The sequence below is a fragment of the Camelus ferus genome, chromosome 3 (assembly GCF_009834535.1).
Source record: "Camelus ferus isolate YT-003-E chromosome 3, BCGSAC_Cfer_1.0, whole genome shotgun sequence".
Classification (NCBI taxonomy): domain Eukaryota; kingdom Metazoa; phylum Chordata; class Mammalia; order Artiodactyla; family Camelidae; genus Camelus; species Camelus ferus.
Window position 1 is genome coordinate 77,980,132 of NC_045698.1, and position 27,968 is coordinate 78,008,099.

General features: G+C 33.9%; 1 protein-coding gene and 1 long non-coding RNA gene across 4 annotated transcripts in view; both read left to right on the forward strand.

The window, feature by feature from the left end:
• The window catches only part of YTHDC2 (YTH domain containing 2), a 62,242-nt gene extending 46,429 nt beyond the window's left edge, over nt 1–15,813 (forward strand). For 2 of the 3 annotated variants that reach the window (XM_032476512.1, XM_032476514.1), the window contains 7 exons: nt 178–373; nt 1,211–1,320; nt 2,701–2,993; nt 6,099–6,276; nt 11,470–11,673; nt 12,425–12,607; nt 13,835–15,813. In XM_032476512.1, the coding sequence (XP_032332403.1) occupies nt 178–373; nt 1,211–1,320; nt 2,701–2,993; nt 6,099–6,276; nt 11,470–11,673; nt 12,425–12,607; nt 13,835–13,915 (1,245 nt within the window). In that variant the 3' untranslated portion in view covers nt 13,916–15,813. The remainder of the gene's footprint in view (nt 1–177; nt 374–1,210; nt 1,321–2,700; nt 2,994–6,098; nt 6,277–11,469; nt 11,674–12,424; nt 12,608–13,834) is intronic. The other variant, XM_032476513.1, reaches the window with a different exon arrangement.
• A 3,319-nt stretch (nt 15,814–19,132) lies between these two features.
• On the forward strand, nt 19,133–25,323 carry LOC116662666. The gene is made up of 3 exons (XR_004318645.1): nt 19,133–19,151; nt 20,915–20,974; nt 22,712–25,323. It is a non-coding gene; the product is annotated as an uncharacterized LOC116662666 (long non-coding RNA).
• The last annotated feature ends 2,645 nt before the right edge of the window (nt 25,324–27,968 follow it).

Below are 27,968 nucleotides of genomic sequence, written 5' to 3' on the forward strand. Positions count from 1 at the left end.
TGTTAAGTAATGAGGACTTTTGTACAAACTACACAAGCAATAATTTGCTTTAATTTTTGTTTGGGTGCCAATAAACATTATCTATTTCACTGAGGGACGTTTTACATTTTAAAAGTGTTACCAGTAAATTAAAGTGATAAATACAGTTAAAATTTTTTTGACTTATTTTCCTAATAGATTCCTCCAGCCAATGGTCAAGCTGCAGCAGTTCAGGCACTGCCCACAGATTGGCTTATTTATGATGAAATGACCAGAGCTCATAGAATAGCTAATATTAGATGTTGTTCTGCAGTGACACCTGTCACTGTATTGGTATTTTGTGGACCAGCTAGGTTGGCAAGTAATGCTCTTCAGGAACCTTCATCTTTTCGAGGTAAATATATTATGAAGGAAATGAAAAAAAGAGTTTTTTTTTAAGCTAAACAAAACAAATTTTGAAATTATAAACATTTATGTGGTAGTAGCTCCCTTTTCATGTAATAAGATGAGTTAAATGATACTAAAGTGTATCATTAACTCTCAGGTTTTTGGCTATGGTAGGTTGCTGAGTAACTGATGCCATTTATTTGAGATTCAGAAAACTAGGAAGAGTAGGTTGTGTAGGGAAGAAGTCAAGAGTCCTGTTCTAGACATGTTAAATCTGAGATGGCTAAGGCATCCTAAGTAAGATTTTTTTTTTTTAAGTCAGTGGATTTACATATCTGAAGCTCAGGGAAGTTTGGACTAACGGTACAAATTTGGAAGTCATCAGCTTGTAAATAATATTAAAGACATGAGAATGAATTTTCTGAAGAGAATGTATAGATAGAGAAGAGAGTTCTTGACAAAATTTGGGAAATTTTAATTTTTAGAATTTGAGAAAGAAATAAAACATGGCAAATAGATAAACAACAGAGTCCTAGTGTATAGCGAAGGAAACTGTTATATTCAATATCTTGTAATAATCTGTAATAAAATATATACTTGAGTCACTTTGCTGTATACCAGAAATGAATGCAACATTGTAAATCAACTATGCATCAGTTTAAAAAAAAGAATGCCCATATATTGAGATTTAATATGTGATCTGTTGTATTTGGAGAACTGTCCACACAAATTGTTAGTATATCAAGAGGATTTATGTAAATATAGAGTATATTTACTTACCTTTTTTGCTATGATATAAAATGGTAAAAGTGACTTTTTTTTCTTTCAATATGTGTTTGAACAGCAGATGGTATTCCTAATGATGGTAGTGATAGTGAAATGGAAGATAGAACTACTGCTAATTTGGCAGCTTTAAAACTTGATGAGTGGCTCACTTTCAAACTAGAGCCAGAGGTAAGTTGCTTTTTAGTAGTGTGATAGATTTGTTTCATTCTGTTATATGAATTGGTATACAATGGGATGAAGATTATATCTTTAATGTTGAGCCCTTAGTATGAGAGAATACAGCTTGTTTTTCAGTTTTCACAGGGCCCTCATACATTCTCTACCACATTGGGGTTTATTCCAATAGACGATTTGAACAACCTAAGAACCTAGGTGTGGTTCAGTATTAAGCATGGCAATATTTGAATATTTTTGTATATATGAGAAAATACTGAGTATTGGGTACATGAGAATTCCTTTTATTCTATATAATTCTGTTTATAGGAGAAAAATATGAATTCATTCTGTTTTCTCTTTTCCCACATTTCTGAGGTAGGAAAGATGAAATTTTCTTTTCAAGTTAAAAATTTTCTTGGCAAAGCCTTCCCTTAATTCCATCTTTACTTTTAAAAATCATTCTATATCCTTTTTTTGGACAATATCAACTGTTGAAAGTTGGTACTAGCTAGGTTTATTTTTTACCATCCATTCATTTATCACTTTAACCTACTGCAGTCTCATTTCCATTCCCATCAATCTTTCACTTCACTGGAACTGTGCTTGCTAAGGTCAGCATTGTCTCCTCCATGTTGTCAATGCCAGCCTGCTGTCCTTGACAAATTTAACCTTTCTCTAGTAGTTGGTACTATTGTCCTATTGTCCACACCCTTCTTTTTGTAATTCTGTTCTTTCTCGTTTTTCCTCCTCATTCCATCCCAACTTGTTTGTCACTAATTTCTGTGACATTAATCTTTCTTTATTTTTCTTGTTTCTAGAGAGGTCATTTCTTCCTAGGTTCTCTTACTGACTCTTCTGTATGTGCTTGTACCCTAAATGTTAGATGTTATCCAGTAGTCTGTGCTTTAGTCTGTTCTTCTGTCTCTGCACAGTCTCTAGGGACCTGTGTGTAGATTTAGTAACCATTTATGCATTGATAACTTCCAGGTGTATCTTATCTATATCTCTAGCTTAGGCTTTTCTCTGGACCTATGAATCCAGTTGCCTTCTGGATATCATCATTTGGATGTTCTCCAGGCACTAAAATAAAGTATGAATGCAATTAAATGTATTTTTCTTCATTTACCCTGCTGTTACTTTTCCAGTATTAATCACCTTCTACCAAACGTTGTTTTCTTTCTTTCATTAGATTTTGTGCTTCTAATGCTTTAAAAGAGTAAATAAGAAATGTTATTTCTTTTATACATCAAAAAGAATGAAATTGGTAGTAAATTATGTGAAATGTGTTCTTTGGAAACAATCCAGACCTTAACTAATAAACATATTGTTGTCTTGCAAATGTGATAGATAGTTTACTTGTATCTATTTGAACTGAAGAAACTTTTATTATAGGCAGCCAGTTTGTTGCTGCAGCTCAGACAGAAGTGGCACAGCTTATTTTTACGTCGAATGAGAGCTCCATCCAAACCTTGGTCTCAAGTTGATGAAGCTACCATAAGAGCAATTATAGCTGTTTTAAGCACTGAAGAACAGTCTGCAGGTTTACAACAACCATCTGGAATTGGCCAAAGGCCAAGGCCTATGTCTTCAGAAGAACTTCCTTTGGCATCATCTTGGAGGTCAAATAATAGTAGGAAAAGTTCAGCGGATACTGAATTTTCTGATGAGTCTACTACAGCAGAAAGGTAAATTTGTAACATTTTATCAAAACGAGATAGTTTCTCAAGGAAAATTAGTTATTTGCCATAGAGTCATGTGCTTTTGTAACATTTAAAGATTACTTTCTTGTCTAAGATAAACAAAAAGGTTGCAATAAAATGGAAAGAGTTTCTTACTTTTAAGACATAATTCTTATAGGTATTAAAATAATATGGAGGATTTCAAGCTACTAGGGTCTTGAGTTATTGAAGAACAAGATTTTCTTGTCAGGAAAAATTCAAAATGTTTAATTTCTAGAATTCACAAGTTTAGGGTCTGTTAAAAAGATAGCAACATTTTTTATTAACATATTTTAGTTGATACCTTTCCTAGATACCTTACAGCATGAAGTGTTGGCTATGGCCGTTTGGAAGAACAGCTTCCCCACAGGTCTTACTTAACTTAATAAACCGCTAACTAGTATTTCTAGAAGAAAATACTTTATTCATTCTTTTCATTCAGGGACACATTGAATGCCAATTGTTCTTGGTGTGAGAGATATAGCAATGTATAAAGCAGACAAAATGTCTTCCTTCAGAGAGTTTACACTTTATCGAGGAGAGACATAGATTTAAAAAGTAAACAAATTACTGTCTTGGCAAAATTTGTTACAGTTTAGCTAAATTCTTTTAACCTTTCTAGCATTTGGCAATTAGGTATGATTTTTGTTTATTATATGATTATTATTAATAATAAGAGCGCTCTTATTGATCCAAAAATGTACTTGGTAATATAATAGTGGTTATGTGAATCATTGGTCATGATTCAGAAATATTACTGGTTGTAAAACATTTGTTAGAATCAAATTTAGATTTCTTTATATCAGTTAAAAATTTTTTTTACCCCATTAGAATTGATAACAGACAGCATTCTTGCTTGGGATGCTAGTTTTGGCAATATGGTAAATAGTCTGCGATAAGAATTGTTAACAAACTGAAAATAGAAACAACGGAAGCATAAAAGATATGTGGTGCTTATTGTTTTTCAAGGATCAGATGGAGTAATTAGTATCTACCTTCTTTTGATCAAGTTTTGCATATTTGAATGAAGCATAAAGGCATGCTATCAGTAATACATGGTGGTTTCCCAGTTCTTCAGATATTACATTTTAGGAATAATTCAGCCAGTTGCTAAGAAAACCTTTTCATAATGTGTATGCCTGAACCTTTTCCTCTGATGTAGACACTGCCTACAGTGAAAGGAAAATCTTAGAAAACATATTTTCTTCCTAGATACTCCTCACTTTTCTAAAAGATTGTTTTGAAAGTTTAGCAGTGATTGTTTATAGTGTGTGAATATATTTGCATAGAAATTGTTATGTGATAGTGTTATTCCTAGACTCATCATGAAAAACCTGTTGGATTCATAAAGACTGTATGCATTTATACACACTACATGTTTATACACACACACACTACACACCTACATTTTTAGGAAAAAACTTTCCTTTTCTTTATAAAAGTAATATATACTCATTTAATAAAATCAGAATTATACAGTATAATATTAGTTATGCTCTAAAAACTAATTAATGTATAAATTCATTTTTTGACCAGTGATACCAGGATCCACCATTTTCCTAGATAGATATTTAGTTCTATTGAAAACATTTTTATTTTAATAAAGTGTTACCCTTAATTAAGTTCTCTTACCTAATTTTCAGGTGAATTAGGTATCAGGGTATGAATGATGGGATTTTAGAGATGTAATGTGATAATTCATTGAACTTCAATTCATGAGAGAGAAAAAACCTTGAAAAATTGTTTTTTTACATTTATCAAGTTGTTATTAATGATTCACATATGCATTATTTATTTTTTGTTAATATTTTTAAGCTTTAGCTATATTATTTCATTTTTTAAGAAATATTGGATCTAAGATATTTATTGAAAGAGAAGCAAATTGTGGGGTTAAGCTATTTTAATTTGTTTTAAAGGTAGAGTAATTATAATTTCAAGACTCTACAGAAGTTTATGAACTATTGATAACTTACCCTTTTTTGTTTTGTTTATTTATTATAAATATTGTTAAACACAGCAAAGTAATGATATGCCGTAATGAACTCCATATTCCAGATTCAGTAGTTTACCAAGATTTTCACCTACTTGCTGTATCTACCCCAATCATTTTTCTCTCGCTTCCTTTTTTTGTTTACATATTTCAGAATAAATCTCATACATCATGTCATTTTATCCTTCTGTATTTAAATATACATCTCTTAAAAACAGAAGCATTTTTTCTACATAATCGAAATCCAATCATCAATCCCAATAAAATAATTTTCCCAATTCTCAAACTATAGACTTATTTGAAACAGCATCCAGAGAGGACACATGCATTGCATTAGGGTGACCTGTTTCTTGAGTCTCTTGTGATCTAGAGCAGTTGGTTCTTCTGTTGACTTCTTTGAAAAAACTCGATCAGTGATACTGTGAGATGTACCACATTCTGGATTTGTCTCTTTTTATTGCTATACCCTGTGTAGTTCATATAAACTAGTAGTTAGCTCTCAGGACTTGATTAGATCCAGTGTTTTGGCAAGAATATTTTATAGGTGTTGCTGTGAACTTTAAATCTTGTCTCTTGACTAGTCCAGTATTATTTCCACTTTACCATAAATATTGTTATTTTTAGTGTGCTTTTAAAATCTAATTTATTTGGCTTTAAGATTTGTATGAAAGTGGAAGGGAAGTGGAGTAGGTGATATTCACATAAGGGCCATTAGCATAGATGTATTTAAATAATTTTATGATATTAAGATGTTAAATATCAATATAAAACTTTGTAATTATTAAAGACTTCTTCTGTACCATCATAAAAGAAGTCAGAAATTTTGTAAGGAAAATAATTCTTGGATATTTGTTAATATTGTTAAAGAATGTTGTAGATTGTTTTAAATGTATTTTTACCTACTATTTCTGTAAGTATCCTAAGTACAACTGTTTCTTCTAAATGTTATAGAAGAATGAAATTGCCTTTTAAAATACTTTCCCATAAGTCATAATGTCTTTGGAACTTTTGTTTGAAATGGAATCTGCTTTGTATTATGAACTTATATATAACTGATCTTTGCTTCTTCCTTCTCACTCAAGAGTATTGATGAAATCTCCATCTCCAGCACTACACCCACCTCAGAAGTACAAAGATAGAGGAATTTTACATCCTAAACGAAGCACTGATGACCGGTCAGATCAATCTTCTGTGAAATCGACAGACAGCAATAGTTACCCAAGTCCTTGTGCTAGTCCTTCTCCCCCATCCTCAGGAAAGGTAGAGTATCAAGGATTTGTAGCACATCTAATGTTACATATTTAAAGAAAAGTATAAAATAATACTGTTTTTCAGTTACTAATCATGGCCTCTGATCTAGATATAATTTGAAGCTGGCAAACTTGAGGCACTTTGAGTAAATTTTTTAGTTTTTCCTGCTTGCCAAGTATTTCCAGTTATTATCATCTTGGGGTGTTTTAAAACTAATAGATCATTCACAGATGACATGTAGCTAAGCAGTTCATGATTTCCTTTCTGTATCTTTAGAACTTTTTTTAAAAAACAAATGACAGGAAGATTATCTTAAATTAATTTTGGTTTATACTTTCAGAATTTGAAACAATAGTTTCTTTCAGTTTTTAGTTGATTTATCCAGTTCAGTGATTATATTAAAAAATACAAGACCAGATGGGTTTAGGAAGATAGGAAATGTTGATAAGGAATTGAGAACTATGTATCTTTTAAGAAATTTATAATGTGAATGATTTCAGATGTTTAGAATTTGTGTACTTTTATTTTCCTGCATTCTTAGTACCTGAGTAAATATTTGATTAGTTACATGCTGTGGTTCTGGTGAAAATATCTGCTGAAATACTCTTTTTAAAAAAGAGGAAAAGAAATGTTTTTGCAGATTTGAATTCTTAGGTTTTAGGGCTTTTTTTTGTCGTTGTTCCTTGTTTTTAATTTTAAAATACTTTTATTAAAAAAATAAAATAAAATACCTTTATTAAGGTATAATTTACACAATAAAATTTACCAATTTAAACTGTACAGTTCAGTGAATTTTGAGAAATGTATCAATCATTTAACTGTACTATAGTCATGTACACAACATTCCCATCATCCCTGGTTTCTGGCAGCCCACTGAACTGCCCTTTGTCCCTGGAGTTTTGCCTTTTTTAGAACTTCCTGTAAATAGAATCATTTGTATATAGATTTCTGTGACTGGTTTATTTCACTTTTGGAATTCATTTGTATTATTGAGTGTATTATTAGTTTGTTACTTTTTATTACTGAATAGTATTCCATTTTGTGGGTATACCACAGTATGTTTATCTATTTACCATTGATGGACATTTGGGTTGTTTCCACTTTTTGACCATTATGAATAAAGCTACTGTAATATTCAGGTACAAGTTTTTGTACGTAGATATGTTTTCTGTCCTTGGGTATATACCCAGGAGTGGGTTTGTTGGGTTGTATGATAAGTATAACTTTACAAGAAACTACCCAGCTGTTTTCCAAAATGGCTGTATCGCTTTCCATTCCCTTCAATAATCATGAGAATTCTATGTGTTCCATATTCTTAACAATATTTGACATTAATAGTCTCTTAATTTTAGCCATTCTCATGCATATATAGTGATATTCCATTATACTTTTAATTTGTATTTCCCAATGACTAATGTTTGGTTGTTTATTGGTTATTTGTCTTTTTTTTTAATTTAGTTGTAAGCGTTTTTTAGTATATTCTGGATACAAGTCTTAATTGTATGTGTTTTGCAAATTTTTTCTAATAGTCTGTGCTTGCGTTTACATTTTATTAATGGTACCTTTTAAAGGACAAATGGTTTTAGTTTTGATGGAGGCCCATTTCATCTATTTTTTTCTATTTTGGTTTTATCTGTTTTTTCTATTACAGTTCATATTTTTTATGTCCTAAGAAATCTTTGCCTAACCCAAGATTACAAAGATTTTCTCCTCTGCTTTCTTCTAGATATTTTATAGTTGGAGCTCTTACATGCAGGTGTATGATATATTTCATATACCTTGAGTTAGTTAATTTCAAGTTACTTTTATTTATAGTATGGATCGGTCATGGATCATTTTTTGGCATTTGTCTGTGCAGTTGTTCTAGCACCGTTTGTTGAAAAGACCTTTTTTCATTGAATTACTTTGGCACCTTTGTCAAAAATCAGTGACCATAAATATGTGGTCTGTTTCTTGGACTCTATTCTGTTTCATTGATCTGTATACTTCTCATTTTGCCAGTACTACAATGATTTGATTATAGTAGCTTTATAGCAAGTCTTGAATTCAGCTAATGATTTTTCTCCAACTTTGTTCTTTTGCAAAATTGTTTTGGCTATTCTAAGTCCTTTGTGCTTTCATATAAACTTATGAAAAAGCTTGTCAATTTCTACAGAAAATTTTTCTGGTATTTTGAGTGGAATTGCATTAAATCTACAGATCAACTTGAAGAAAATCTACAATTAACAATTTTTAGTCTTCCAACCATAAGTAAACTGCATTTATTTACATATTCTTTAATTTCTCTCAATAGTGTTTTATAAATTTCAGAGTTCAAGTATTATGCATTTTTTGTTACATTTATTCCGAAGTATTTTATATTTTTAACACTATTTTTTTTCATTTGTTCATTACTGGCATTCATTTGTATTTTTAACACTTGTTGTTTTTCAGTTGTTCATTATTAGAAATATATTTGATTTTTGTAGATTTATCCTATATTCCATGACCTTAGTTCACTTATCAATTCTATAAACTTTTTATGTAGATTTCTCAGGATTTTCTACATGAGTAGTCATACTTTTAATAATTTTACTTTTTTCTTTCCACTGTGGATGCTGTTCAGTTCTTTTCTTGCTGTATCTCTCTGGCTAAAATCTTCAATAAAATATTTAATAAAGGTGTTGAGAACCCACATCTTGTCTTGACCTTAAAGGGAAAGTTTTAAGTCTTTCACCATTTAGTGGGATATTTTCTTTTGGATCTAGTTTGCTAAGAAGGTTTATTATGAAATAAGCAATGAATTATATTCAGTGCTTTTTTTACTTTACACCTATTGAAATGATAATACAGTTCTTTTTTTGTGTATGTGTGGTCTGTTAATATAGTGGCTTTCATTTATTTTCTAATGTTTATACCTCATTTGGTCATGATGAATTATCCTTTTAAAATATTGCTGGATTTGATTTTGTTCTGTCACAAATTTTGTTAAATGAAGGATCCTTGTTTATGAGGGATATTTTTCTCTAGTTATCTCTTCTTGTGTTATCTTTGAATAGTTTTGGTACTGGAATAACTCTGACCTCTTAAGATTAGTCGGGAAGTACTCCTTCCACTTTAATTTTTTGAAAGAGATGTGTAGATTTGCTATTATTTATTCCTTAAATGTTTGACAGAATCCACTAGTTAAGTCACTTTTATCTTACACTTACGTATCTTCAATCAGTATTATGCCATTTCAGTTATAGATTGAGAACCTTGTAACAGTTATGCTTTTATTTTACCTTTTAGTTCTTTGTGTTATTGCTTTCATATATTTTATTTCTCCATATGCTATAAATACCACAATGTATTATTTTTTACTTACATAGTCAACTATCTTTTTACCAAATGTCAAGAAAATGTCTTTTATATTTACTCAGTATTTACCATTTCCTGTGCTTTTTATTCTTTTGTGTTGACATGAATTTCTGTCTTGAATCATATACTTTTGCCTGAAAACCTTCTTTTAACATTTTTTCAAGTACAGATCTTCAGGAAATGAATTCTTTTATCTTTTGTGTGAAAATTCTTTTTCACTTTTGTTTTTGAAAGATGTTTTTATTGTGTATATAATTCTAAGTTGACAGTGCTTTTCTTTCATTACGATAATGCTGTTGTATTGTGGTTTACATAGTTTACATAGTTTCTAATGGAAAGTGCTCTATCATTCTTATCTTTGTTTCTTTGCATATAATTTGTCTAGCTGCTTTTAAGATTTTCTTTTTATCATTGGTTTTCAGCTATTTGATTTTGATATGACTTGGTCTGGTCTCTTTATATTTCTTCTTCAATCTGTGTATTTATGGTTTTCATCAATTTTGAGAAATTTAACACCATCCTTTCTCACATATTTTTTATTTGTCACCTCTCCTTCCTCCTTTCTGGAACTCTAGATACACAAATGTGCAGCTTCTTGAAATTGTTCCACAGGTCACTGATATGCTCTTCATTTTTTTCAGTTATTTTTGTCTCTTTGTTTCATTTGAGATAGTTTCTATTGCTATGTCTTTAAGTTCTCTGTTTTTATTTGTAGTGTCTAATCTGATGTGCATTCTTTCTAGCATGTTTTCACTTCAAATACAATATTTTCATCTTCAGAGTTTCCTTTGGGTCTTTACAAAAACACCTTGCATTTCTCATCACATTCATGTTTCCTCTACCTTTTTGAACATGGTGAACATATTTAGAATAGCTGTGTTAACATTCTTGTCTCCTTAATTTCATAATCTCTCAGATCTCACTCTATTCCTATTGATTAATTTTTTTCCTGGTTGTGGACCATATTCTCCTGTTTATTTGCATTCCTTTTAATTTTGTTTGGTTGTGAGACTTTTGTTGTATTCTTTTAAATAGTGTTAGACGTTTTTCTGATATACAGTTAAGTTAGTTGCAATCAGTGTAGTAATCCTTTTGAGATTTACTTTTAAGCAGTGTTAGTGCGGGTCCTGGACAATTTTTATTCTGATATTAATTTAGTTCCAGTACTAAGGTGTGATCCTTCTCTGGGCTAATGCCCTATGTATTATAAGTTCTTTCCATTCTGACAGGAGATAAGATGAAATATTCCCAATCATACGTGAGCTCCAGGAGCTCTTTTCCTTTCGATCTTTGCTGGCCTCAGGTCCTTTTTTCTCACTTATATGCAGGTCAGCACTTAGCCAGGAACTTTTGGGGACCCCTTCTGCAATTCCTGGGAAACTCTCCTTGCAACTCCCTTCTGTCTAGTACACTGCCAGGCAAGTTCTAGTCACTTTGGCCTCTAAACTCTAAGCTGTATCTCTGTAATTCACTGAGAACGTTAGATTCTGTTTGTTTCCCTTTCCTGCATTGTCGCCTGGAAACTATATCCAGGCAGTAAGCTGGAGCAATTTTTGTTTTGTTTTCAGACCTTGAAAATGTGTTAAAATATTTTCTGAAAGTACATATAAATCAAAGTTTGTAATCCAGGATCCTTTTTTGTTAAGGGATTTTTGAATGCTCTGAAAAAGAGTCCTTGGTTTTGGCTCCTTAACCTCATTTTGATTGGGTGGGCCTTGTTCAGGTTTTCAGGCATGATAGAGCTATTTGTTGAATATTAGATAAAATATTTTGGTTTATATATTTATGAAGATGTTATTTAATAGAGCCTATTGATCTTGAAAGGTCAAATTACCTTTCAAGAATTTATGCATTCTTTTTTAGGGCTCAAAATCTCCTTCACCAAGACCAAACATGCCTATTCGATACTTTATAATGAAGAGTAGCAATTTGAGAAACCTTGAAATTTCTCAGCAGAAGGGTATCTGGTCTACAACCCCTAGTAATGAGCGGAAGCTAAATCGAGCTTTTTGGGAAAGCAGCATGGTTTACTTGGTATTTTCTGTTCAAGGATCTGGACATTTCCAGGTAAGCCATCCTGAAACAGTAAAACGGCATTGTTCTGGCTGCAGATTAGATCAGTTAGATGATGGAGATTAAAAAGAAGCTGGCTTTTTATTGCATAGGAATGCAAGAATGCATTTTGCTTGACTGAGGATGAGGAATATATTGTACCTCTTCAAAGGAATGAAATATAGGGATCCCTTTATTTTTGCCTTGTTTTACTAGAGCCTCTCCAGATAAACAGTTTTACCTTCTGAAGACAACTTTAGATTGACTATTTCCCAGGTTGCTTTAAAGTAATGAGAAGTGTGGCTTTTTGATAAAATATGTATTTAAATAAGCCAAAGAGATTAGAATTGACAGTCAAGAAACTGAGTATGTTTCTTAACTCTTCTTGACTTGATGTATATCTGAATTTACCAAATAACTTATTATTCAATATTATTATAATTTTTGAAACTAAAAACCTAGAAGTTAGATTGTATCCATTTATAGTGGAATAAATGTGGGTTTAGAACTGTGATTCATTATTTAGAAAATATATTTGTATTTGAAATTACATTAAAAGGCTGGAATTGGTCTTTCCTCTAAAATTTGCTAGTTCATCTTTTTATGAAAAACACTTAAAAGAGTAGTTTTTAAATTTTTGTTAGCTGTTATCTTTATATTACATTTTTACCCTAAAAAAATGAACAGCTCAGAACTTTTCTCAGGTAAATTGAATTCAGACATTTTAATATCATCCTTTACCCTTTCCTCCTCATTTTACCCACAGGGATTTTCTAGAATGTCGTCTGAGATAGGAAGGGAGAAGAGTCAGGACTGGGGCTCAGCTGGACTAGGAGGAGTGTTTAAGGTGGAGTGGATACGAAAAGAAAATCTTCCCTTTCAGTTTGCACACCATTTACTCAATCCTTGGAATGACAACAAAAAAGTCCAGATAAGCAGAGATGGGCAGGTATACAATGACATTTAATATTTTTCTTCCACTTTTTGTTTTGTTTGGCTGTTACTCAGTGATTTGTTTGAGGAGCAGATGCAAGAACACAAATGTATATTCTGTGCGCCCATGGGGAGATAAATGGTCAGATTTGTAAAAGAGCAAGTTACAAACCTACTTGCAGATGTGTGTGACAGAGCTCATTGTATTTTTTCAACACTTTGTAAATTTGAATTCTGTCATTGCATATAAAAAAATCTTTCATAAGTTACTTTATGGAGGTTTCTGTTGTCTTACTAACTAAAGATAGGATTAAAACCTAGTGTTATTCTCAAATAATTTCACTAAAGTCTAAGGATAACAACAATATCTAAGTTCTTGATGGCTTTAACTAATGATATAACATATATAACAACCTTTTTATATTTTTGTGGCTTGTTTTATTTATATTATGCTTTACTTTGCCTTGATGATGGTACTGATAAGCATTTTAAACTAGTGAAGATGATGGAAATTAACATATATATTGACTACTGCGCTAGCTGCTTTATATGAGGTAATTCAATTCTTGGGCCTAGTATGAGTTATTAGCCCAGTTTTTTTGTAGGAGAAAATTGATTCAGAGAAATTAGTCTTGCTTAAGGTCATACCTAATAATTTATTTGAACCAGTGTGACTCAGTTCAGATCACCATATGAAAAGTGTTAAAGTTCTTTTTAAGTGCACATCATGTCACAAGAGGAACATAAATGACATTCTTTTCAATTATGTCATAGTATTTTCATTTTTATTCTATAATAGTGATTTTGAAATAAACCTAATTCCTGAGAATATGCAGTCATTTAAGATAGTTTCTTAAGAAAAAGCCCCAAACATCTAATATGCTGGGTTTCACAATAAATACCTTTGGAAGTTCAAGCTGAATGCTTTTGCTAAATCTTCATGAAAAACAAAATTCATTATTTCTATAGAAAAAAATTCCGAAAGAACTCCTTAGAAATTTTTCACCATTTTATCACAAATAGTTACAATATTTACAGGTTAATAATACTCCTGAAGTCTGGAAGTCAACTCTGTATCTTGATGAAAAGAATTAGAGCAATGCATACCATATGATTTTAGCATGTTCTAGTAGAAACATAAAGTTGAAAGTGATTTTCTTACATTTTTATCATTATGAGTTTTGTTGATAAAAAAATTCAATCTAGTTCTTTTTATGTTTATTCTGACTTTTGGTTTACCTAGGAACTAGAACCTCAGGTTGGTGAACAGTTGCTCCAGTTATGGGAACGCCTTCCACTGGGAGAAAAAACCACAACTGATTGAGACTCAGGTTATACCATACTTGACTTTGAGTATTGGCAGTATTTGTGGTCATTAAGGATATTTTTCAGATAATGTCTCTTTTCTTTTTTTCTTCTTTTTTTCCTTCTTCTTCTTTTTTTTTTAACTCTTCCAGAACTCTTAGCTTCAGAAGAATATCATGCCTGTTTATAACCACTGAATGCCCTGACTTCCAAAAACTGAGCTGGGATTGTGTGTTATGAATGGGCTTTTCTGGTTGAAAGGTGTTTGTTTAGAACCACCGTTTTCATATAAAAGAGAAAAGGATAATTTAATTTTTATAGTGATCATAGGGAATGATTATATATTTGTTAATTGTAGGTTTATAATTGAATAAAATAGTAGTAGTTTCATTATTTGACAGAATAGAAGTTAAACATACTTAATTTAAAGTTAAACATTTCATGTTTAAAACACTGACTTATAACTCTTACTGACTTTTTTTAATTCAAAGTAAATTGTTTACTTTTAAGAAAGGCCTAACTATATCTGTACTTCTGAGTACTATTTTTAGAAGAGTGAGCTCTTAAGATTTACCGTTAAAAAACATGCAAAGCAAAGCAAATGACCAAATTCTAAAAATGTCCCTTTAAAAAAGTGTGTGCTGATTAAGGACTATTCACTCTGCCATTTTTAGCCTGAGATACATTAAGAAAAAAAGAAGAAAGGATGTTCTTTTTCTGCAATTATGAAATGCAGTAAAAACTGAAGAAAAGCAGAGTTCTTCCCTGACTGATCAGATAAGATTAAATGCTTAGTTTTATACCTGGTACTGCCTCTTTTAATCTGATGTGTACCAAACTTTCCTTTCTCCAACATTACAGTCTTCACACAGCTCTGTAAAACCACAGTAATTATGACCTCTTTGTTTTGGCTAAATAAACTTGATTTAGACAAGTTAAAAATTTAAGCAAGTTATACAAGTTGGAAAAAAAATATTCTTAACAGTTAGTGGTATCTTGGTTGCTGTACATGTTCCAAAATAAGCCCGTAAGCACCACAATTCTAAATGCCTTCTATTTGTTTTCCAGTACTTTTTATCCTACTTATGTTTTCAGATAGAATTTCTCTGTTTTTGCATTTGTGGTTTAATGGGAGTAATTTTATGTAAACCCATGTTAGTGCCAACTCTCATATTTCTTTGCCATCTTAGAATAATTTGGTTTGATCTCTTTACCACAATTGTCTATAAAGTTTTCTTAGAGGCTTTCTGAAGGGAAATGGAGGTACAGGGAGAAATGAAAGAAATGTCTTGGTTACTAAGTTTTCAGTAGAATGGGTTTGATAGCACTTCTCATAATACATTTGGGTCATTGCCATGTAACAAAAAACCAACGTGAATCTAATTTAAAGGCAAAAAGAAAACTCTTAAGTCGTCTGCTTCTTTATTTGAGAACAAAGAAGTGAAAAACCGTGGGTCAACATAAAATCTTCAGAACACTTCTACTTTCTCTGGGAAAGCATTTTATGTTGGTGCATTGGTTTAAAATGTCGGCTGTGACTTTTGCCTGTATTTGTAGTTTACTGGGTTTTTGTTTGTTTTATACTTTAAGACATACCTGTAAATTGGCCCTATGTGAATTATGTTCCACTCAATGTGCATTACAGTTTTTTTCCTCTTAGAGCAACTTGTGGTTTTCTAATAATGTGTACATTTTGTTTAGTTGTATATTTAACAGTTCACAGTATTCTAATTTGGAAGTAAGGACTTCTAAAAAATAAAACTTGTTTTAATTTCCATCTGTTTTCTAATGTCTATCCTTGTATGTAAATGATGCCTTTGTTGATGTTTAAGATAAACATAACTTGAATGTAATTAAAATGCTGCTTTTTGGAAGAAATGAACTTTAAATATACTTATTAAATGAAATTCTGTTAAATTACTTAGATTTTGTTATTTCTGATACTGTATAGCAGGACTAAGTTAACAGTGATCAACAGAATCCTCTGAGATATTAATGAATTTCAAATACTTTGAAGAATACTGAATTGCTGTAGAAGGTGATGGCCTCATATCAGTACCACCTCCTCAGAAAATTTTGCCTTATTACAATAGGGGGAGGGGAAAAAATCCCAAGACATGTTTTTAATAGAAAATCTTTTGAACATTAATAGAATATGTAGCTGTCCACCTTCTGTTCTCAGTCAGGGCACACTGCATTGTAGTAATGTGCCATTGTATCCACTGAACAACTCAGCCTCACTCTGCCGGTTACAGCAAAGATAGACAATGAGGAAAGAATAATCTTCCATGAGTACTTCAAGAAAAGACATACTCATTTAAGAATTTGTCCTCAGAGACTCATTCTTCATTTAAAATCTTATATCCTGAAACAGAGAAAGTCTGAGGACTAAGTCAAATGAGCTTCATCCCTGAATCAACACCAGGTCAGAAGTAGTGCAACTAAACACATAATTCACAAGAGACTACACCACTAAGTCTAATTGAGCTTCCCATAGCACATATCCTCAGTGTGCTCCAAAATTCTCCATGATTCCTCTCTACCTAGAGGACCACACTGTGCAGTCAGTGTGGTCAGGGCCACTGGATGCATCATGGTCTTTCTAGCCAAATGTGAATTTCTACTTGGCTGTCAAATAAAATCTCACATTCTGCATATTCAAAATTAAACTGCTGTTATTTCCCCTCAGTCTGTTCCACTTAAAGCTGTCCTGTTTTCAATTGATGCCAGTTACGTTCTTTTGGTTGTTTAGACCAGGAAACTTGACTTCTTTATTACTCTCAGTTCAATCCATCAGAAAAATTTCTTATGTTTGCCTTCAGAGTATATCTAGACTCCGACTGTTTCTCATCACATCTGTCACAACTACTCTGGACTGAACCATCATCATTCTCACCTGGGTTATTGGAATGACTTCCCACGATGCCTCTTCTCTGTGTCACCAATCTATTTTCAACACAGAAATCAGTGATCCTTTAAAAACATTAGATCAGTTCATATTATTCGGTTGCTCAAAACCCTGTCATGCTCCCCATTTCACTCAAAAGCTGAAGTCTTTTTAATGACATAATCACCTGTTGTCTGGCCCTCCGTTATATCTCTGACCTTCTCTACTCTCCCCCTCTGCTCATTCCATTTTAGCCACATTGACCTCCTCACTATTCCTTGAATGTACCAGGTGCCTTCCAGTATCAGAGGCTAGATTTAGCTCTCTGTTCTGCCTGGAATTTCTTCTCCTAACATCTGTTTAGCCAACTAGTTGTGCAATCATTTAGTGTTAGGTTTACTGTGAAGTTTTCCTTAAAATTGATTTAACTTTTAGAATTAACAAACAGTAAAATCACCTTTTTTTCTTAGGTGTACAGCTCTGTGAATTTTTTACACATACACAGATTTATGTAACTTCCACCACAATCAGAATACAGTTTCATCACCTCCAAAACTCCCTGACACTATCCCTTTGTAACTGTATCTTCTTACTACCCCTAAAGCCTGCCAGCCATTGGTCTGTTCTCTGGCATTCTAGTTTTCTCCTTTTGGAAATGTCATATAAATAAATCATATAGTATGTAACCTTTTGGGTCTAGTTTCTTTCACTCATAATAATGCCTTTAACAGTGATCTAAGTTATGTATATCAAAGTTCATTTTTTTTATGGCTGAGTGGGATTCCGTTGTATAGAATGTGCCAATTTTGTTTTTAACCATTTATCTGTCGAATAATATTTAGCTTGTTTTCTCTTTGTGTGTGATTATAAGTAGAACAGCTCAACTTTAGGTACAGTATTTTGTGTGGAAATACGTTTCCATTTCTTGAGTAAACACCTAGGACTGGGAATGCTGGATCATATGGTAAGTGTGTATTTTATTTTGTAAGAGACTACTGTTTTCCAGAGAGTCTGTACCACTTTGCTTTCCTACCAGCAATGTCTGAGAGCTCCTAGTTGCTCCACATACTTGACAGCACTTACTATTGCTAGTGTATTTTATTTTCACCTTTCTATTAGATGTGTAATAGTATCTGATCATTGTTTTAGGTTGTATCTCTGTAATGGCTGCTGAAGTTGACCATCTTTTCATGTGCTTAATACTTTGCTGTCTTAGTCTATTCAGGCTGCTGTAACAAAATACCACAAACTGTGTGGTGTGTGGCTTATAAACAACCAAAATTTATTTCTCACAATTCTGGAGACTGGAAGTCCAAGATAAAGGTGCCAGCATGGTTGGGTTCCGGTGCAAGCCCTCTTCCTGGCTGCAGGCTGCTGACTTACTGCTGTGTCCTCACAGAGTTGAAGGGAATGAGCAAGCTCTCTTAGAGCCTCTTTTATTAAGGCACTAATCCATTCATGAGGGCTCAGCCCTCACATAATCAACTCCCAAAGGCCCCAGAAAGTCTCTTAACATCACCATACTGGGCATTAAGATTTCAAGATAGGAATTTTGGGGACACACAGATACTCAGCCTATAGCAGTCTCCCATATGTCCTCTTTGGTGAAGTGTCTGTCCAAATGTTTTGACCACTTTAAAATTAAATCCTTTGTTTTCTTACTGTTGAGTTTTGAGATTTCATTATATTTGGAATACAAGTTCTTTGTCAGATACGTGATTTGCAAATATATTTTTGTCTATCTGTAGCTTGTCTTTCAATTCTCTTAACAGTATTCTTTATAGTTTTAAATTTTGATGAGCCATAATTTATCAGTTTTTTTTCTTTTATGGATCATGATTCGGGTGTCATGTCTCTTTTGCCTAATCCTTAGTCATGAAGGTTTTCTCCTGTTTTCTTCTAAACGTTATCTAATTTGCATTTGTTACATTTAGATTTATGATCCATTTTGAGTTAATTTTTGTACAAGTTGTGATATTTAGGTTAAGGTTCATTTTTATGTATATGAATGTCCATTGATTCCAATACCATTTTTGAAAACACTTTTATTGAATTGTCTTTGCACCTTTGTTAAAAATCAGTTTGCCATATTTCTTTGGCTCTCTTTCTAAACTCTGTTATGTCCTCTTGATTTATGTATCTTTCTCTTCACCAATATTGAAGTCTTGATTATTGGTTTTTTAGAGTAGTTTTTAAAAATTGGGTAGTGAGGACTTGCACTTCTAAATGAAATGGAGTAACATGGACTAAATTTACTTTCTTTCCTGAAACAACATTAAAAAAAAAAAGACAAAATACATGAAACTGCAGTTTTTAAGACAATGGACATCAGGCGAAGGACTGTAATTCCTGAGACATAGAAGACAAGGTGAATCCTACAATTGCCCAAGTTTACTGCCTCAGGGAGTTTCTATACTGTGCCATAGAGTTGGGGAACTGAAGCAGAACTTTAGAGTTTATGAGTTGAGGGGACAGAATTTAGAGTGAGGAAGCCAAAGCGTCATAGAACAGAATAGCAGAAAGAGTAGAACTGCATAGCAAGAGAACCCCAGAGATCTGTCGACAGTCACCTGGAGTACTCATCAGAGTGCTGATCAGTGTGCTTACATGTGCAGAAACTACCTGAGGGAGAACCCCGGAGATCTGTGGACAGGCCCCTGGAGTACTCAGAGCGCTAATCAGTGTGCATGCATGTGCAGAAACTACCTGAGGTCAGGAAAAGGAACATCTGAAAGGATTACAGGGAATCAGGATGCCTAGTGCTTATAAAGGGGTAGTAACAGTGCCTATTCCCACTAGCCAGACTTGTGAAAATTCTAAAGAAAGCAGAAAGGAGGAAGAAAGAACAAATGGAAATACCAAATAGAAACTAAATAAATAGAAAACAAATAGCGAGATGATAGACTCAAATCTAACAAAATCAATAATCATATTAATGTCTAAAAATCCCAGTTAAAGGGGGGAGCTTGTCTGGATGAAAAAATCAAGAGTCAATAACATGATGCCTACAATAAATGTACTTTAACTATGATGACACAAATAGGTTAAAAAAATGGAAGAAGTTATACCATACTACTATTAATTTTTTTAAAAACTAGAATGACCATATTAATATTAGGCAAAGTAGAATTCACTGCGAAGACTATAAAAACCAGGCATAAAGACAGTCAGTAATAAGGATCAATTGATATAATCTAAATCAGTTGGTCAATGGGTATAATCTAAATGTTTAGGCACCTAGTAATAGAGCGTCAAAATACTTATGTGAAAATTAATAGAACTGAAAGGGAAAATAAGTTCACAATTATTGTCAGATTTCAATAACCTTTCTGTCAATAACTGATAGAAAAAGAAGGCAAAAAATGAGCAAATATATTGTAGGCTTATAGAACACTGTCAACCAACTTGACCTAATATTTATGGAACTTACCACCAACAGCTGCAGAATATACATTCTTTTCAAGTGCACACAGAACATTTATCTTGATAGACCACTTTGTGGGCCATGACACAAATCTCAATACATTTATTTATTTATTTATATTGTTGTAAGAGCACTTAACATGAGATCTGCCCTCTTAACCAATTTTTAAGTGCTCAATACAATAATGTTAACTATAGGCATATTGTTGTACAGCAGATTTCTAAAACTTACTCAACTTACTTAACTGAAACTGTATACCCTTCAAACAGCAACCCTCTATTTCCCACTCCCCCACTCCCTGGCCACCATTATTGTATTCTTTATCTATGATTTTGATGATTTTAGATATGTCATGTAAGTGGAATGATGCAGTATTTGTCCTTTTATTACTGGCTTATTTTACTTAGCATAATGTTGTCCAGGTTCATTCATGGTATTGTGTGTGTCAGGATTTCCTTCGTTTTCAAGGCTGAGTAATATTTCATTGTATGTATGTACCACATTTTCTTTATCCATTCATGTGTCCATAGCTATTTAGGTTTATTTTCCCCATGTTATTGCAGACTTCTGATTCTTTCGTAGTAATGGCTATATAATATTCAATGAATTTCACTTTTTGGAATAAAATTTATAATTTCATTTGTTTCCCTATTGTGTATAGTATGATTGCAAACATTTTCTTATTTTAAATAATTTCTTTAAAACAGATCCCCAGGAGTGGTATTACTAAACAAGAGTGGGTCATCAATTTTACCACATATTTTAAGGTATATTTAGCTATAAGTGGAGCATATAGTTCGTTAAACAACATGATTTGGGTATAGAAACAGTCTTAGCTATACCTGGGTAAATTTTTTAAATTTATTTTTATTTTTTTGCTTCAATTTTATTGATATATAATTGGCATACAGCACTATATAAGTTTAAGATGTACAGCATAATGATTTAACTTATCTACATCATGCAGTGATTATCACAATAAGTTTAGTGAACACAAAATATTATTTTTAAATCGGGAAATAATCTTTTTTAAAAACTGGGCCTATTCTGTTTGAGTTTAAAAAACACACACAGAGACCTGTTGGTGTTTCTTTCCTTTTCATGTGGCATTTTTTTTTTAAAGAAGATTTTGTAGTTACAGTTAATTTTTCTAAGAATGTTTCACCTACTCTTAATTAATCCTGGCTACTTATCAGAAACACTTACGTGAGTATGTAAACATATAGAGAATTCTGTCTTGTTCCGAAGGTATTTGAGATTGTTTTAAACAAATTCTGGTGTGAAATGAAGGGAAAGTAACAAAATAAGAAATGATTTCTTAGAGAACTGTATAAATAGCGAAACATAGGCTCATCAGTTGAGAAAAAAAGTGCCTATCAGACTGGACTATACTGCAATGCACTGCGAGTATTTGATCATTTTTAGAGAGGTGGCTTCTGGAAATTTTAATTAGTTTTGGATCTTTTGCTGTAAGTGAAAATGATAAAATACGTTGCACTGAATAAAAGTTACCTTTCTGGTCATCCCCAAGAATTTGGTGTGTGTATCAATCAAAAACTTCAGTGTAACTTAATTGTAAGTAACACATTCTGACTTAAGCAGTAAAGGAATTCATTCGAAGGATGTCAAACAGTTCACAGAACTGATGGGATTGAAGAACCAGATATAGAAATGGGCAGGAAAGTGAGTAGATGGAATTATAGCCAAGGAAAGATCAGTCCAGGATCTTACCCTGGCTTTGCAGTCATTGCACACTGACAGTGCTGGATTCCCACTTCTTCAGTGATTTTTCCAGTCTCCCCTGTGTCTTTGCCACAGCCTCTCAAGAATCAAAATTGGTGGGAGCAAATGACTGGCAAACCAGGTACCCTTCCTGTCAAGCAGTAGGAAGCAGAAGGACCTGGACTCTTCTGCTATGGAAGGTGGGACCCTGCTTCTCACCAGCCCTAATACAATGAAGTATCCCTACAAACAAGGAAGTTGGATTTATGGTTGGATTTTTTTTAAAAGGGGAGACATAAACCTGTTATAAAAATCTATTGATTCCTAATAATTATGGGATCATTATTCATTTCCCAATGCCTGAAATAATGTATACAGTAGAAGTTCTTAAACTGTGGCCCATGCATGATCGGAGAGGGCTGGAGAAGACCATATGTTCCCTGAAATTGTATGCAGAATTTTAATATATGTGACTTTTGCATTTTGGGGGGAATTTAGGTTTTCCAAGAGGCCTACAATCTATAAAAAAGTTAAGAAATACTACTTGGAATGTTCTAAGTAACTATTCTCATGAAATCTCATTTCATTTGTATTAAATATCATTGCTAGTATTACTTCCTTTTTTCCACTAGATGGTGGTGTTGCATGGTGTTTTCAAATGCCAATCACAAGCTTTATTGACATGAATGAAAAAGTGCAGTGATTTAAATGGTATGTTCTCAAGATCATTTTAGGGTTGGAAGGAATTTAAGGAATCATGAAGTTCATTATTTGTTTTACAGATGAAGAACCTGATGCCCGAAGGTTACGGGAGAGCTTCGACTGAAAACAGGTCTTTTGGAAAGTCAAAAGGATGCCTTGACTGGGAGGCACACTTGGAGCTGGAGCTCTTCTTCAATCATAGCATACTTTAAAGATGTGTCTCTAGCTTCTGAGGGACCGGAGCGATACTGGTTGCGGACTTTAGATTCTTTGGCTTTGAGACGTTTGTATATTTCAGTTACAATCATGACTTAAAAGCCTGTCCTCCCCTGAGGCAGAAAGGATCTTGGTAATGGTGAGGGCTGTGGTGAAGGCACAGAGTCTTCATTGTGACTCACCCTCCTACCCACTTCCCTGGTTGACTTTAGACATGCTTTACGATTATGCGCATTATGTTCTTTCCAGAGCCAGTGATAACCCTATAAATGTGTGTATAAGGAGTATTGATGATGTATAGGGGACATGATATAAATACTGGTGTTTGGATTCCTCAGACCTGAAGAAAGAAAACCCAAATCAAATACAGAGACCACTCGGTGAAAATAGCTGGACAGATGCTCTGCAGCATCCCTTGTGTACAGACCACTAAACAAAGGCATGATGAGGAGCCACGGCATGTGCTCAGGACTCACCTCTTAAGCGTATAAACCTTCTATGTTTCTTCCCCTAAAGGGCTTGAAGTGCCTAAGTCTTCAAAAAATGTGCTTTTTTTCCCCTCCACTTCCTTGTTCTCTTTGTTTTTTAGTCCTTTCTGACTTTGGCAGTATTCTCAGCCACACTCAAGCCAAGACAGTACCCAAAGTGCTCACCATTTACAACTCTTTCCACTAAAGCTGAGAATATTGAATCAATAAAGTGCCCTTTAAGGAAACTACCTTTTCATTTGCACTGATAAACATAACTATCTAAAACTCAATATTGTGTCTTAAATTTCAGTAAGCAGCTATTAAGGTTGCTATGATGGATAGTCTCTGTCCTTACAGATCACTCTCCTTGTGCCCAGGATGCTGGCTTTTATGTCCTCCGACTTCTTCTTGGGTTTGGCCAATGGGAGGCACCGGCAAGAAATGGAAAGGTGAGAGGATAGAGAGCTGAGAATTTATTTCTCTATGTCTGTCTGCTGGGTCACTGGGCAGGTTTTCCATGTCCTTGATCCTCTGCTAAAAGCCATACCTCTTGTCAGATAGCTCTTTCCTACATCTGAGACTTTCTGGTTTCCAATAACTTCTTGTTCCTTCCTTTGCTCCATCAGGTCTAGGGGTGGTGGTAACTTCCAGCTCTTGCTAGTCATTGGGTGCTTCATTTTCCCTTGTTGTTTTTCCTTAACACTGCCTCCCTCTTTGTAAACAGATCTTTTGTAAAAAACAAAACAAAACAAAACAAACAAACAAAAAAACCTCTTCATTCTTTCTGTTTTCAGTGAAAACCCTGATCTGTTCAATGAAACTTCACTGAATTTCTAAAGTATGAGATTCCTTATAAACATCTGTCTGTGATGTTGGATTTATATGTGAATTTTCATATGGGAGCATTAATGGTCAAGTTTTATTAGATTTAATTTGAAAACATTTACTGAGTACCAAGCAATGCATTGATGGGGTTTAGGGCTTGCTGCCTCAAAATAGGCTGTTTGGCATATTAATTGTTTTGAATTAGAGTTATTTTAGACACAGCTGGTACAAGAAGGATACTTTGATCCTCCTATGTCCCCCTGAAAACAGGAAATAAACCTCCCACATGAAAGTTACCCTGCTTGTACCAGGAGGTAGACAGACATCCTTATTACCAAACAGGAAATTCAGGGCCAAAAAGTCTGTGTAATAGACAGATCTTGTTAGTTTACCAATTTACTTCTCCAAGCCCAACCCCCTTTGTCTTGTCATTTCTTCACAAATTTACTGTTTCTCTGTCTAAAAGGTATGAAAGCTGCCTACTTAGGTCACTTTTGTGGGTTCTGTATCTATGAGACTTTTGTACGTACAAAATTAAGTTTGTTTTTTTTTCCCTCCTGTTAATCTGCCTTGTGTCAATTTAATTATTAGATCAGCCAAAAGAACCATGAGGGGTAGAGAGAAATTTTCTCCTCCTTGACAACGTGAGGTACTTCAGCCTTTCATTGTATTTTATTCTCAATTACAACCCTCAAGATTGAATTGAAGGTTTTAAACTTTGTAAGTATTTACATTATAGTTGAAACTGACATTAAAAAAAAAAAAACCAAACTATCATAAAAATCCATTATTTACTGCTAGTCAGTTTCTATGAGGGCACCATGATATATTACCCAGATAGCCATTTAGGAAGTAAACAGTTCCCCCGATGCTGGGTGGGCTGCTGGCAGAAAGCCATCAGATTCAGCCCCTTGGGGATATTGCCTCAGCTGAAGAGAGCTGCCTTGCCCAAGCCATGTGCCTTTACAGGGTGGCCCATCTCCAGTGACTGGTTGGTTGGGGTATAAATGCTCAGGCCCCTTATCCCAACTTGAGACAACTCTTAAGAGTCACCCTAGCTTCAAGACTTTATGTAGAGAAGGCTGAGATTTCCATTGAGATAGCATTGTGACTCATCTTTTCCCCTTGTCCCACTCTGCTTCTTCCCTTCTCCTTTCCCGATTTTTATCACAAGAACACTCCCACAGGCCATTATCCTTCTCATAGGTGGGCCCAACCTGTGACATTTGGTGTCAGGAGTGATCCAGAAATGCAGATGCTGGCATAAGATTTTGGATTTGGATTATGCACCATTTAGTTGACAATGAGGACTCTCATCATTGGTGGTAAATGGAATGCAGACAGCCCCTGGCACAAGGTAGCAGTGCAGTTGTTAAAACTTTTGATCCTGCTTGAGTCATGTGACCGTCTACTCTCTGGGGACTGGATGAGAGGGTACAATACTGGACCTGACTTGGGTCCTGTATTTATAGCAGGGTTACAGGCAGGTATTGTGAGGGAGATTCAGCAGAACCATATGGGAGAGGGTGAGAGTTCACCAGAGAAAACGATGACGTGTCTGGTGCAGTCGGAGATGCAGTCCTTGTTACTGAAGTACTTAATATGGACTACAAGGCTCTGCTTGACCTGGCCCCTGTATTTCTAAATTTCAGTTCCTACTCTCTCCCTCTCCTACTGCCTCCCAACATTCCAGGCAACCCTAGCTTTCTTTCTGCTCCTTAAATATGCCAAGTGTTTGATTCCTGCTGAGGTTCTTTGCACCTGTTGTCTTTGCTTGAGAGGCTCTCCCCTCATCTTGCCATGATTACACCCTCAATACATTTGGGCCTCTGCTCAAATGTCACTTACTCAGAGAGTTCTTCCCAAACCCCTTCCACAGGGATAGTCTATTCATCTTACTCTTTACCTAGCCTAATTTTTCTTCACAGCATCAAACTGCACTTGACATTAAATTATTTTTATTTATTACTTTGAATCATGCACTTGAGTATAAACTCATAGAGTAATAACTGCCTTTTTAAGCGTTGTATCCATAATCCCTAGAATAGTGCTTGGCATATAGTAGATGCTGAATGATAATTGCAGAATGGATGAAGATATAGGGCAGATGGAAAATTAGAGATGCAAGGTAAGGGAAAGGTTAATTTTGATTGGAGAAAACAATGATAAAGACTTCATGGAAGAGAAAGAATTTACAATGGGCATTGAAGGATGGGTGAAATTGTTAGGCAGAAATGGAAACATTCAGGTAAAGGGACTTTTATGGGCAAAGACATGTTTGTGCAATACATGAAGGAAAGAGTAGTCCTTTGTGACAAGAGTTTGGGATAGTCTGGTGACCTAGGCCAAGTGGTCCTGGGGCTAGTTCATACTGTGGTCCAGGTACTGTTAATAAGCAGCACCTAGCCATGGAATTCATACTCTGAGAAGATGTTGCTGCTGCTCTTTAAGATGATATACAAACCCTCATTTGTGGTTCCTGCTCATGGTTCAAACCAATTTACCCACCTACTCACCATGCTGGTTAATCGATACTTACCTACAGCATGTGCAAGTTAAATAGTTACCCTCCCTGTTATCTCCGTGTTCTTATAGGGCCCTAATGTAATGTAGAGAAGATCAAGACTCCTATTAAGCCAATGGTGAGTGATGTGATTTATCATGCCTGTGTCAAAAGTTCACATTTTGAACAAAGCTTAGGTAAGTACTCTCAACAATGAATAGCAGAAGAGCTTTAGATGTTTGCATTTTTGGTATCTTTTTTCCCCTGATGATGAAATCATACTATATAGCTCCCTATATTTAAATATGCATTATTTAATCAATATTTTGATGAATATTTGACAAGGTGTTTAAATATTCAAACTAGAGACGTTTCTGGAAAGATGGTGGAATGAGAGTAGGTTTGTTTTATTCCACTCCCTGAAACGTACAGAAATGAACAAAGAGAATCAAATATAGAGGAAAAAATATAAAGGAAACTAGGAAATAGCTAAATTCTGCATCAAAGATTAAAGGATATTTTCTAGATACAACATCAGTTGAACCAAATTGAAGAGAGATACTCAGAGCTGATGACTGTATCCTCTAATATTGGAAAAGGGACAGATTTCAAAATGTAAATTAATGGATTAAAAAGAACCCCACTAGTAACCTTTAACTTGATGCAGGAAGGGTTAATCCTACAGGTGGATCAAGGAGAAATAAGGAGAACTTTGACTGGAGTACATTTCTATTCCAAAAAAACGGCAGGGGAGATGAAAGGGACCCTATGCCTACACAATTTTTATTGTTTATGGTCTGCTGCCAGACTAGGATAACTTTCAGAATGACCAGGATCCTAAGAGAGTACCTCACAGAACCAACATGTTTATATAACAAAGGGTTAATCAGTTTTGTTGGAAAAGAATATATAGTAAGCCTAGGTTTCTATGGAAAGGCCAAAAAAATTAAAAAACCAAAAATTCCAAGAGGGGAAAATGGAGGTTGTGGTAGAGATACTCTAAAGCAAGTAGTTTTGCCAATAAAATGATCAGGAAATAAAGTAATGGTGAAATTGTGATACTCGTCAGAGCTATAGTATCTTGAGGACATGTCTGATTCCTGGTGTGGACATAGAGAAAGAAAAGGAATGAAAAATTTCTGAAGTTATTTTCTAACTTGCATAGTTTACTCCAGTTCTGTTTGATTATTGCTTCTCTATACTTTATGTTAGATCTTTGTGACACTAGTTCTCTGCAACCTAAACATTTTTTAATACTAAATAAGAAAAGGAACTGGTGAAGCAAATTTGAAGCTTTTCCCAAGGTTTCCATGGTTTAGGTAA